Genomic DNA, 13,097 nt, shown 5'->3' on the forward strand with positions numbered 1-13,097 from the left:
ACCAGCATTAAAGTGACACCTGTCACTGTAGTTTTAGTGTCTGAGCTGAATTTGAATACATGAAGAAACCTAAATATTGTATTTTTTAAAACCATTCAACCAGCACAGATGAAAACATCTATCGACACATTTAATCAACCACTATTTTAAATTGTGAGGGTCTAATGTGGAATTCTGCTCCACTTTTTACAAAGACAAAAATAACTGATACACGACATGCACTGACTCTCTATGGTGTAGATTCACATCAAAACAATTGAATGTCAAAAGCCCTTTTTTCATATATATATTTATCCTGATTTAAATCGATAGAATCAAAATCTCTTTTCCAGCAGCAACCTGGAAGACAGCAGCAGATGTTATATTAAATATTATTCGGAGACAGGTTACAAACAATAATTTTGACGATAAGTATGATAAGCATGTAAGCCACAGGAAAGCCAAGTTTGTTTCTTTTTCTTTTATTAGATGTGTTTCCAAACCATTGGATTAATATAATTCCAGGTAAGGGAGGAGGACGGATGTTTTTTTTTTCCGTGACACACCTGCTCTTCACAGCTGTGACTTCATGAATTCCTTCAGCTTTTCTTTTGTCTTGATCTGTAACAGCACACACTGTTCTGTGTCAACATTCAGAAGAAGAAAGAACATATAGCACTTTACTTTTACAGATTATAGTTTAAACTTAATGATCCATTTCCCCCTCTGCTTTCACTGATAGGAACATAAACATTCAAAGGTTCATTTAAAGTCAGTCATAACTCGTGACGTCAATGGTTTTAATCCCACCGAGACACCAACTTTAATCTTCATTCACACCCGAACATTTCTCAGTGGTTACAGTGGTTTATGTATCACTAACTAACGTGTTGCCGTTGTCTTTAAAAAAGGAAGATGAGAATAGAGGAATAAAAGAGTAAAGAGTGAACCTCACATGAGACAATTAGGAATTTATATATACACCTTACTTTGTCTTTTTGAAACCACCACAATTAATTTAACAACCTGCCTTTAGCCTTCAGTTGCTGCATGTTCGCCAGTCTTTCTGTCTTCACTTTAGTCCTCAGTAAAGCAGCCACTAATGTTTTTTCTCTCTCTGAAAAAATCAACTTAACAAACGTAGACTTCAGTTTTGTTTTGTTTTTCTTTTTCATTAATGTAGTGATTTTATATTGGATAATCAGGCCTCTAAAGTGTGATGATTAAAAAAAGAGAATTTAAAAGTGTGCTTTAAGATCTAATTGTATCCTGTTAAAAAGTCTAACATGCACGCTCTAAAAAAAATCTTGGCACTTTTTAACGCAGACTGCAGATGAAACCACATGTTTGTTCATATCGTGTTGTGTCAACACATGGGTGTGATACGCGGCTCTAATATTTGCATATTTCACAGGAGCTGTGTAAGTCACCTATTGTTCAGTATTGAGGGCAGGTATGTTAGTAAATAACAAAACAGTTAGTCATGTTCATTGGAAAGTCATTTTCAAAATCCCACTACAATCAAATTCAGCATATATAGATTAATGACCAATCTGAAGAAAAATGCTGAATGTTGTTTAGGAATGTTGCAAAGTTCGACATGTGTTTTTCTTTCAAACAAGAATCGAATTTTGAGAATTTGATTTCGAGTGTGAACACATTCACTTTTATTCTTTTTTTTTTTGGGTGGGGTGTAGAAATATCGACAGACATTAAACATTAACAGCAGTGAGCAGGACGCTGTGAAACAGTAACAGCTGTTTCGCCAGAACAACTCTGAAATGTTGGACTTAAAGGGATAGTCTGCAACCAGCGAAACCCAGTTTAATACAACAATCAGCAAATCAAATATCTCTCAACGATGAGCTTAGCGATGTGGCGCACTGTTTATCAGCCTTTTCCAACAGGGAACTGAATTTCGTGTCACTTTAACCAGTCACTCCACCCACACAGACTTCATTGACAAAAACTTCTGATTGTAGTTCAGAGGTCACAGGAGTTTGTTCATCAACTGCTGCCTCATCAGTTTATTTTATTAAAGTAAACCAAAACAAAGGATTTCAAACACTCAACATTACAAAATGACTAAACTTAACTTAGTGACGGAGGCAGTGAGCTAAAATCGTTGTTTTTGTCAATAGCATCTGATGCAGGGGAGCAAGTGGTTCACAAAGCAAACCAAATTTTATCCACTGAGCCACTGTTAAGAGACATCACGTTAAAGAGCAGAATATTTATCTTGCGTTTATTGGAGGGAAATAAGTGTCAGTTAAAACTACAATCAAGGTGCAGCTCATTTATGTGGTGACAAAGTCAAAGTGGCGAGTGAATTTCGGGGCTGTTGGACAGAAACTTCAGCTTCTGTCACTCAGACATCACATCACTAACAGTACCTGAAAAAAACCCGTCTTTCCTCCTTTGTTTTCTTTCCAGCTCTCAGGCTCTTTTCCTCATCAGGGATGTGACTGTGAACTGCTAAAAAAAAAAACACAAGACAACAAAAACCATCCAATGGCCTTCAATGGGTGATGTTCATTCCCAAAATACAATGCAAAGAAAATAAAAAAAAAACCACTCCCCTGACAAAATTAATCCACTTGAATTTTACATAAAACCACCTCCTGAAACATTTTTGACCTTCTCCCTCTCTGTCCCTCTGCGCCATCGCTTCCTGTCTCGCTGTGTGCGTAGTTTTCCGCCGTCTCTGCTGCGTCTCACTCGTACTCTGCAATCAGCACCATCATGCCGACTCCAAACAGCAGGGCCAGAATCTCTAACAGGGACTGGCCGAAACTGGAGCGGCCAGCCAGCAGCTCCGGGAGTACGCTCACTGTGGCGATGTACACAAAGCCGCCGGCGGTGAACGGCAGGATCCAGGCGGTTGCCGCGGCTCCCACGCCTTCAGCCAACAGGGAGCAAGCTGTGCCGGCTAGAGCTCCCAGAGCGGTCAGCAGCTGAAGACACATGGCCTGATGGGAAAGAGGGAGGAGACTATGACTTCAACACATTCTTTATTTTTTATTCTTTACTCAATTATTTACATAATTAAGTATTATTTACATAATTGATTAAGCGATCAATCATTTTCTTGATGAATCAATTTGTTGTTTGGTCCGTAAAATGTCATAAAATGTTGAACAATATTGATCAGTGTTTGTCAAACCTGGAAATGATGATGTTCTCAAACGTCATGTTTTGTCCACAAACCAAAATTCATTTTTTTCATATTCAGTTTTAATGAATTATTTGTTATCTGGAGCAAAGAAACCGGAAAATAGAAAAAAAAAGAGAACTCATTTTAAAAATGAACAAAACGCTAAAACCAATTAATCAATTATCAAAAGAGTTGGCAATTAGTTCAGTAACGGATGGACAATTAAATAACTGTTGAATTGTTCTTTTAATTGTTTCATATTGGCAGCCACCTTGTGCCACCGTGATTCTGGCTGAACTGATAAATGAGTTCAAGCCCTTTTACATTTTGAAGGGACACAGATTAAAAAGAATGGCATCCTTTCTGGTATGCGTGGAATGCCATAGTTCCCCGATAGGCTTTGGGGAAAAGGAGACCAGTAGGTGTGTCACTAAATCTTCCGCACCTTTAATTTAATTTATTTGCTATTCATTTTCCCACCTCATTCTGTATGCACGCTCAGATGTGAAATGTCAAATTCATAATTGGTCTTCAATAAAAACTATTCTTTACACTGTTATGCCTGTCAAGCCTGCGAGCGTACCCTGCACTCTGCAGTTGCACCGCCAATCCACTAGTAGGCAGTGGCAGGATTTCTACAGCCCCGTGATTTACTTTAAACACTAGAGACTGAACTTGATGTCACCCACGTGCGAGGCTTTTCAAACCACAGCTGCAGACGTCACCTACCCGTCGTTTGGTGCAGCCCGACTGGACCAGGATGGCAAAGTCTCCGATCTCGTGCGGGACCTCGTGCAGTAGGATGGTGAGAGTGGTGATGGCGCCCACTGCAGGGCCGACCAGGAACGAGGCTCCGATCGCCAGGCCGTCGGTAAAATTGTGTGTGAAGTCCGCGGCCAGGTTCAAATAACCCGACACCTTAATGTCTGCATGAGAACAGAGAAAAAGACACGACGATGATAATATAATAATAATCACACCCCCACCCCACCCTCTGTTGTGACTGGCTTATGTTATATTTTTGCTGTGTCGTTCTTTCATGGTTTTCTCCCCTTTTCTGTTTTCATAATAAATCATTAATTACACCAAGTGTCAGACTCGCCAGTTTAATGCTACACTGAAAAGATGGACATTTTTCTGGAAATAACATTTTAGTGAACATTCGTCTGAAAAGAAGGAACAGGGTGATTTTATATAAACTCGCACAAACAGCATAGTTAATCAATAAAAAAAAAAAAAGCCTCAAGTGTGTTTGATCTTGCTGATGTAAAAGACAACGGGAGACCATTTAATGACGGATCAGTGAACGGTTGACTCACACAGACCAAAGAGATTCTCTACACATGCCTCTTCCTCTGGTTACACAACATATATAGATATAAACATGCATGAATCAAAGTCAGTAAAGAAATAATGACACAAATTACCATTTGTTCTTACTGTCAGCTTAATTTCTGCAACCACATCAAAGCTGCACTGATACTCAGTACAACAGCGCCACCTTTAGTGAGAGACTGCTTAATTGTACGTCTCTTTTTTTCTTTTTTTTTAACTTGGGCTCAAAGTCCTTTAAAGATAATCAAACAATACAGAATAACATCATAAAGAGTAGTATAATAAAAACAGATCAGGTCAATGTAAGTGAATCTCTAATTATTATTTTCATAAAATGTTTGAAAATGTCAGTCAGTGTTTCTCAAACCTGTAAATGTCTTGTTTTTGTCCACAAACCAAAGCAATTCAGTTTTAATAATTTCTCTGTTATGTGGATAATATGGAAGCTGAATAAAGAGAACTCATTTCAAATAAGTAAAACCAATAAATCAATTACCAAAATAGTTAAACTATTAGTTTAGTAATTCATGAACAATTAAATAATTGTTTAATGGTTCAATTAATTGTTTCACAGTGGCAGCTGAAAAATCAGAGAGCTTGTTTTAAGAATTAAAAAAAAAAAAAACACACACAAAGCTTGAGTTGATCATCAAACGAGTTGCAGCCCAAGAAGATGCTAAAAAAGACAAAATGTCAAACGAATGAAAAAGAACTGGCAAACTTGTTTGGCACAATAGAAAATAAAGGTTTGAAATAAAATGGCGCTAAAATAAATGATAATAATAATAACGTGAGTGCAGTGGCAATTAAATTTGGATTTATTCATTTTTTGTGAAACAAAATGCGGTAAACGTGGCATTATAGGCCAGCTTATTAACAGTTGTTGAAGAGCTGCAGTGGAGTCAGCTGATCTTGACTGTGAGCAAGAGGCTGTTCTTCTGATGAAGAAGAGTCAGAACTGAAAATGAAAGATCATTTTTCAGTCTGACCTGTAGATCTTGTGTGGAAACACAGTGTTTACGGTAAGTCTTTATCTAGGACACCGTCTCAAAGTGGGTCAGACAGTTTAGTAACAGCAGTCATTAACTATCATATAATAATGAGGCCGCTGGTGAAGCCAAAATGACTTTGTAACAACAGGAAGAAACAACAACAAAATGACACAACTGAAACCATGACTCGGGCCAAGACCACAATCATCCACATTCACGTGTGTGTTGATTAACGTATAATTAACACATTTCAGTTGAACCAGAACAAACCAGTGCATTCAGATTCCTGACAATTACCATCCTTATGTCATTATTCACTTCACAGCACTACAGGGTTTGATACACCTGCCTCCATCGGGAAGATCAAATGTGAAATGTTGTGACTTTAGTGTTTGAAATCAATTATTAGGATCAACATAAGTGACACAAACTTACTAGACAAGGCACCAGGGAATCAGTAGCTCCTTCATCACCATGAGCTTAAAACACTGATTTTCTCTATGGACTTTGGACAAAGTGACACAAACTTAGATAAGGTAGTGAACGTATTCTTATTATACACTTAAAATGTGTAGAATGAATTGTTCAGCAGCTAAAAATCTTTGCTTAGTAGGTTGTAGCTGTTTTCCAACCCTTCTATCAATGCCCGACTAATTGATGAGCAGCAGCTACAGTAGTAATAATAGTAATTAGGGATGCACCTATACAGATACCAGCATAGGGTCAAATGCGGCCCTCATGATCTAGTATTTGCATTTGTAAAACTACTCCGATACTCCTGCACCAGATACCTCTTAATGTATCTTTAAGTCTGGAAATACTTAAAGATAAGAGCAGACTGTGACCTGTAATTTGCTCAACTAAAAGCAGCTCCTTCAATCATCTGATGAAACATCTAAAGAACGAACACAGCCCAGGATTTTCCGCTCAATATCCCGTATTATTCATTTAAATCTAATAAGTCTAATCTGTTCCTACAATTTTGCTCACCTAAAAATGTTGTGTTCCATTCCAAATGAGGCTTACCACATAGAAATTAAATTACATAAAAGTACTCAGTATCTGCAAGTACTCAAATTTAAGAAATAATCATTTGAATCCATCCTCAGTAGAGTAGACTAATGAACATGTCAGTGACATGCTTTGGTCAAAATACCATAAGGATGAGTTATGAGCTCTATGTGACCTTTTCTTAACAATGTGTGTGTTTGTACGTCGGTGAAATACGTTCGCTGACTAAATACGGCGACCGCTGGCCGCAGTCTGATGTGAAGTGGTGCGAACACACGTTTGCTGACTTTATCCGGCACATTAGCTTCAAATATAAAATCCTCTGTAAAACACTGTGCTCCACTGTGCAGCCACCAACAGCACAATTGTCCCTCCGCGTTGACATAATACCGCTCTTCCTCCCTCGCCTGCACTCTCTCAGGGACAAGGTGGAGCTAAGGTGGAGCTCTCGAAGTAAACTTACTGGTGGGGCGGTAACATTCGCGGTGAAATGCGCATGCTGCCGTCATAAGTGACTAAGACGACGAAGACACAGAAAAAAAAACAGAAAAAAAAACAACAACGTATACATTGCACTTATGACTAGCACTTTATAGTTTGGTTTACTTGAAGCTCTTACTTACTTCTAGCTCTTATTTGTACCCAAATGTTTAAATGCACTTATTGTAAGGATAAAAGCGTCTGCTAAATGACATGTAATGTAATGTAATGCAGGGAATTCAACATGGAGTGTTTTATTGCCTATACTTACACTAAGGGAGACCATGAAAACATGACTGAGTATTCTTTTTCCACACTTTAGCGACTGGTAGGGCCTCCAGAGTCCCAAATATAAGTATTGAAATGGTTAAAAAGTTGATTTTGCATATTATCTCCCCTTTAAGTGGCGCACTTTACTTCACCACACCGCAGTTCAGGAAAGGACCAGCAGAGGGCAATATTGATCTTCTGTTTCCTGTCAGACAGGTCTATACAAATGAATGTGTTGCTCACCTGTGCTCTTTATCTCCTCTTTCTTTGGGACTTTCTTGTCTTTGCCTCCTTTCTCCTCTTTCTTCTTCTTCTTCTCTTCTTCTCCATCACTGTCCTTCTCTTTGGGAGCAGCTGAAAATGTTCCACACAATTGAAGATCAAACCGACCTCAGATTACAGAAACTACACAGTCTAGACTACTTTTTTTTTTTAACCTGAAATCTTTTTCTGCTGCAAAACTAAACTAAAATATATATACATTTTCTGTCAACGTGTTTTGTTGTACCATGTGAGTGACTGTGAGAATGTCCTCCCTTCAGCAGACGCACAAATTTCTCTACGACAAGGAACGCGATGATTCCACCGAGAACCCACAAACCCACTGACATCATGTGACCGTGGGCAGCTCCTGTGCAGGAAGAAAAAAAAAAAAGACTGGTTAGTAACCAACTGACACTACTGTGACACTACTAGTAAAGAAAGTTACTGCACACCGTGGGAGTGGCCATGGTCATGTGACTCTTCAACTACATGCGAGTGTCCGTGATCATCTTCTCCATGATGAGAGTGAGGCTCTGTGACAGAAGAAGAAGAAGAGATAAAAGTCAAAATGATTGTGTAATTAAAACAAAATGAGTGATTGATGCTGTGTTTTAAATACATTACAAACATTTACATTTGTTTAAGCTGCTGTGTGCTCATTTAGTTTTATTTTGTTATTATTCTGCCTCTGCTTGGTCTTCATCAACAGTGACGAGGTAACGCTGTTTATGTAACTGATAAACAACGGATGGACGTGGTTGCTGCTGCTCATGACATAGCCATGATTTAAAGGGGACATATTATGCAAAATCAACTTTTTAACCATTTCAATACTTATATTTGGGACTCTGGAGGCCCTACCAGTCGCCAAAGTGTGGAAAAATAATACTCAGTCATGTTTTCGTGGTCCCGCTTAGTGTAAGTATGGGCGATAAAACACTCGATGTTGAATTCCCTGCATTACATTACATTACATGTCATTTAGCAGACGCTTTTATCCTTACAATAAGTGCATTTAAACATTTGGGTACAAATAAGAGCTAGAAGTAAGTAAGAGCTTCAAGTAAACCAAGCTATAAAGTGCTAGTCATAAGTGCAATGTATACGTTGTTGTTTTTTTTTCTGTTTTTTTTTCTGTGTCTTCGTCGTCTTAGTCACTTATGACGGCAGCATGCGCATTTCACCGCGAATGTTACCGCCCCACCAGTAAGTTTACTTTGAGAGCTCCACCTTAGCTCCACCTTGTCCCTGCGAGAGTGCAGGCGAGGGAGGAAGAGCAGTATTATCTCAACGCGGAGGGAAGTGTGCTGTTCGTGGCTGCACAGTGGAGCACAGTGTTTTACAGAGGATTTTATATATGAAGCTAATGTGCCGGATAAAGTCAGCAAACGTGTGTTCGCACCACTTCGCATCAGACTGCGGCCAGCGGTCGCCGTATTTAGTCAGCGACCGTATTTCACCGACGTACAAACACAAACATTGTTAAGAGAAGGTCACATAGAGCTCATAACTGACCATTCTGACACGTCCCAATTAAAAATATTTGTTCAGTACGTCCTCCATGACCGGGGTTTAGCAGGGTTATTGAACTGCTATGATGCTTCATCCTTATGGTATTTTGACCAAAGCATGTCACTGACATGTTCATTAGGACACCAGGGGACTATTTTAATGGGGGAAATAGGGTATAATATGTCCACATTAAAACCCATTTAGTTCATTGTCCATGTCACATGACAACTAGTGCTTAGCAGAACAACAAACAAGTGTTAGAGGACCAAGAATGTATGTAGTTACATAAACACGCACACACAACTGCACCGCTCCCTGTCTCGCCTGACCACTCACTCACTCAATACAGGCACACACGTCAACCCTATAAATAAGCCACACAGTCACAGACTTGTACGAACCCAGAGCGTGAGGAATGAGATGGAGGAAGGCATCACCCAACAGTCCACCAGAGGCAAAGCTGAGCAGCACCTTGAGCAGGTTCTGGTGCTGGTCACTGTTGGACTGGACTGGGATCAGAAAGAGGATGAGGAAAGGAGCCGCGCTGATCAGCAGAGTTGCTCCGATAGCCTGCGGAAAAACAACAATTCCTATGGGAACTTTCTCACATTTTCTTTGCCATAATACTTTAAAAAAAAAAAAAGCCATAACACACCCCGTTCCCTATCAAGCCCCACATCTTTAAGCATAATTTGTGGGGGTTTAAAAAGCTGCCGAAACCACTTCCACAGCAATATTCTGGAAGAAGAGAAGGAAGAAGAAGATGATGAAAAGCAAGAAAGAAAATATTGAAAAGAACGAAAACTGCATAAAAAATGCTATGAAGAAAACAATAGAGGAAAAAGGCGATGGGGAGCAATGATGACAAAAAAGACAAAAGAAATGGAAAGAAGGAGAATGAAAAAGACAAAGAACAAAAATGACAACAAAAAACAACACAAAGACAAAAAAGACACCCAGTGAATATTATTAATTCCTGCTTTGGTGTTTGATCTCAGCGGGTACTAATAATATCGAAATAAAACAATAATCAATCATTTGCAAGATAAACGTAACAATACATCACAATATTTGTCCAACTAAAGAAAAAACATACATTCTTTTCACCACTGTCAATTTCTTCAGTAAATTAACTTCCTTTCATGTTACCATCATTCATCACACCACTGTGTGTGTGTCCACTGCAGTGATTAAATCTAAAGGCAACACTTTCGGTTCATACTAAGTTGACATTTTTCTTCTGAGAACATGCCAGAATACTTTTCATCTCTGAAATAGTGTTGAATTTTAAACAGATTCACCTCCAGTAAACTGAATTTGATCAAAATTTAGTAAAATATAGATTTATTCTCACTGCTGACCGGCACAAAAAGGACAAAACACTGTATGTAAATATAGGTTTTCAAAGCGGTAATCCATTAATCAGACTGTTAACATACCTGTGTCCAGAGCTCCACCATGTCCCTCTTCTCTCTCTTCACGCTCTCCTCTCCATGCGAGTGCACACGCTCCTCCTTGTGTACATGAGCGTGTCCATGGTCATGTCCATGGTCATGGCCGTGGCCGTGGTCATGGCCGTGTCCGTGGCCGTGGTCATGGCCGTGTCCGTGGCCGTGGTCATGGCCGTGTCCGTGGCCGTGGTCATGGCCGTGGTCATGGTCGTGGCCGTGTCCGTGGTCATGGTGCTCCTCTTCATGTGCATGGATGTTGGCCTCGGCACTCCACTTGCTCGCTCCATGGAACATCTTCACCTGATGGCCATGTGAATGTTCGTGGTGATCATGCTCTCCGTGGTGATCGTGACTGTGGTGATCGTGGCCGTGGTGATCATGGGAATGGCTGTGAGCGAAGGTTGAATGTGAGGCGAACAGCAGTACTGCAGATGTGGCCAGTGTCAGTACCAGCAGACGTACACAGCCCATAGTATCCCCTTCAACAGAGAAAAGCAATGAAGGAACAATAAATTAAGCGCACAGGCTTGCCGATTATTCAAGAAAAATTATATCACTTGTGACTGTCAATCTCACAGGAAAATGTGTTACTAAACAACTTGCCAGACTTTAATGATTTAAAAAGCTTGTGAGGGTTTCTATATCTTTAGAGTGTTCAAAGAGGCCTTATGAAAATTATGATTCCACTGAGTCATAATTTAAGACATGTCTAAAAAATCCTGAATCAAAGACTGAAGAGAAACTGTTTATATTATTCACTCTATAATTCTTTGGTCCCCTGTTTTTTCTTTTCTTTAGACGTTCTCAGCCACTATTTTCTAACATGTGATGAGGAGAACCTGAACATAGGCTTAACATGCACTTTAAAATGAAATAACTCTTTCAGTTTCAATCTAACTCACTCTCACTTCATGTGTCTGGGTGAAGATGCCTCTGCTTTTCTACACTGGAAAAATTCTGTTGGTCAAACAGAGACACATGAAGTGAGGCTGGTCACCTCAGCAGCTCCCAGGTTCTGGTTGCTTAGTAACTGCTGATGCAACAGGACTGTGACCATGAAACACCCATGTTCCATATTCATATATATTTTAAATGGTTAAAAGTACATAGAGATGTATTTGCACCATCTGTCTCATGGCTCATGTTAACTGGTGAGAAGCACTTCATTATGAATGAAACGCTGGCAGGAGAAGATAAAAAGGTTTAAGATTATATGTTACTGAACAATAGAATCACTTGTTAATGAATTATTGATTGCATTGTTATTGAATGGATTAGTAAAGAGACAGACTAAGAATGTAAAATGTTTTCTGATAAGTGCATTAAACTTTCTGTATCCTGCATATGACTGCTACTGACTATTATTTTCTTTATTGATAAATCCGTCCATAATCTTCCCGATTAACTGTTTGATCCATAAAATGTCAGAAAATGAATTAAAATGAATCACATTAAAGATGTCCATGTAATAACAAGCTGAAGGATGAATGAGCCGATAGCTCGATAATCGCAATAGTTGCCGATTCATTTCATAAATGATTAATAATCGATTAATTGTTGACCTGATCCTGAATTCTAACATCTAACATTTGTTTGTGTGTGACGTTACCTGATCAGTACAATACTGAAGCCCTTATATTGAACCACTTTCAGTCTGTGTATGTATATTGTATTATGTACATGAAAGTTTATGCTCAGTCGCAGCAACATAAACACAGCCTGGATAAATAGCTAAGGAGCGATTAGCCACCTGACTTTGATTTAGCTTCATCTTGTGATAATTTGTTGGATGGGAGGAGAAAAAGCCTGTAATCTCTGGTGAAGAATCAATTTTTAATCCTAAATCCAACACAGTAGATGCTGTTAAACCTTCTTCTAGAGGTTGTGGATGCATCCTGGCTGTTAGGCTAGCTGGCTGCAACACAAGCCTGCTAACGCATTGCTGTAGCTGTAACCACGTCACAAGCACAATGAAAACAAACAGACAATCTTACCGGAGTGTGGCGGGTGTCGTTATCTGTGGGGCCGCAGGTTAATCTGACTGTCCGGCCTGAGATATGTCGACTAAAGTGATAAAGTCTGCCCAAACTCCGCTGATGCTATGCGTAGCTGTGAATAATACGTGGCATTTACTCAAGGAAACTTACTCAGATGGAGATCTCGCGAGAGCGCGTGTCATTCAAAATCGCACCTTCTCCTGCGCTCTCTCGTCTCCTTAATTTTGACAAAAAACACACATTTATACACACATACACATTTGAGTTTCCACGAACATTGTCAGGCACAAAGTCAGGCGAACATATTGTACATGTTTAAAAAAAAAACCCACTGACTGAGAATGCAAAACTTGATTTTGTCATAAGGCAAATATCGCGAGATATCTCCGTTGGCGCTAAAGGACAGACAGCTCAGCATATATCCTGCTGGGTAACAGGATGCGGATCAATTTGTCTTTGCCCCGGTGTGCAAATAATAATGAATCAAAAAATAAGAATAAAATAAGAAATAATTAAATGAACAATGTTTCAGCTTACAGTCCAAAGAACAGCTTCAAAACAAGTTGTATTTTGTTAGACCAGTAAAAACAAAACAAAAACTAGTGTTGACTTTTCTTCATTTAAATAAACATTTGTTGAACTACACGTGTGA

General features: G+C 39.2%; 1 protein-coding gene across 1 annotated transcript; it reads right to left on the reverse strand.

The window, feature by feature from the left end:
- Positions 1-445: 445 nt before the first annotated feature.
- Positions 446-12,606, reverse strand: slc39a7 (solute carrier family 39 member 7). Its single transcript, XM_044053238.1, has 8 exons — positions 12,443-12,606; positions 10,437-10,927; positions 9,399-9,567; positions 7,938-8,018; positions 7,730-7,852; positions 7,465-7,575; positions 3,863-4,059; positions 446-2,948 (listed from the first exon to the last, which is right to left on the reverse strand). The coding sequence occupies exons 2-8, from the start codon at positions 10,917-10,919 to the stop codon at positions 2,694-2,696; spliced, it is 1,419 nt and encodes a 472-aa protein (XP_043909173.1). The 5' UTR covers positions 10,920-10,927; positions 12,443-12,606; the 3' UTR covers positions 446-2,693.
- Positions 12,607-13,097: the final 491 nt, after the last annotated feature.

The sequence above is a fragment of the Solea senegalensis genome, linkage group LG20 (genome assembly GCF_019176455.1).
Source record: "Solea senegalensis isolate Sse05_10M linkage group LG20, IFAPA_SoseM_1, whole genome shotgun sequence".
NCBI classification, from domain to species: Eukaryota; Metazoa; Chordata; class Actinopteri; order Pleuronectiformes; family Soleidae; genus Solea; species Solea senegalensis.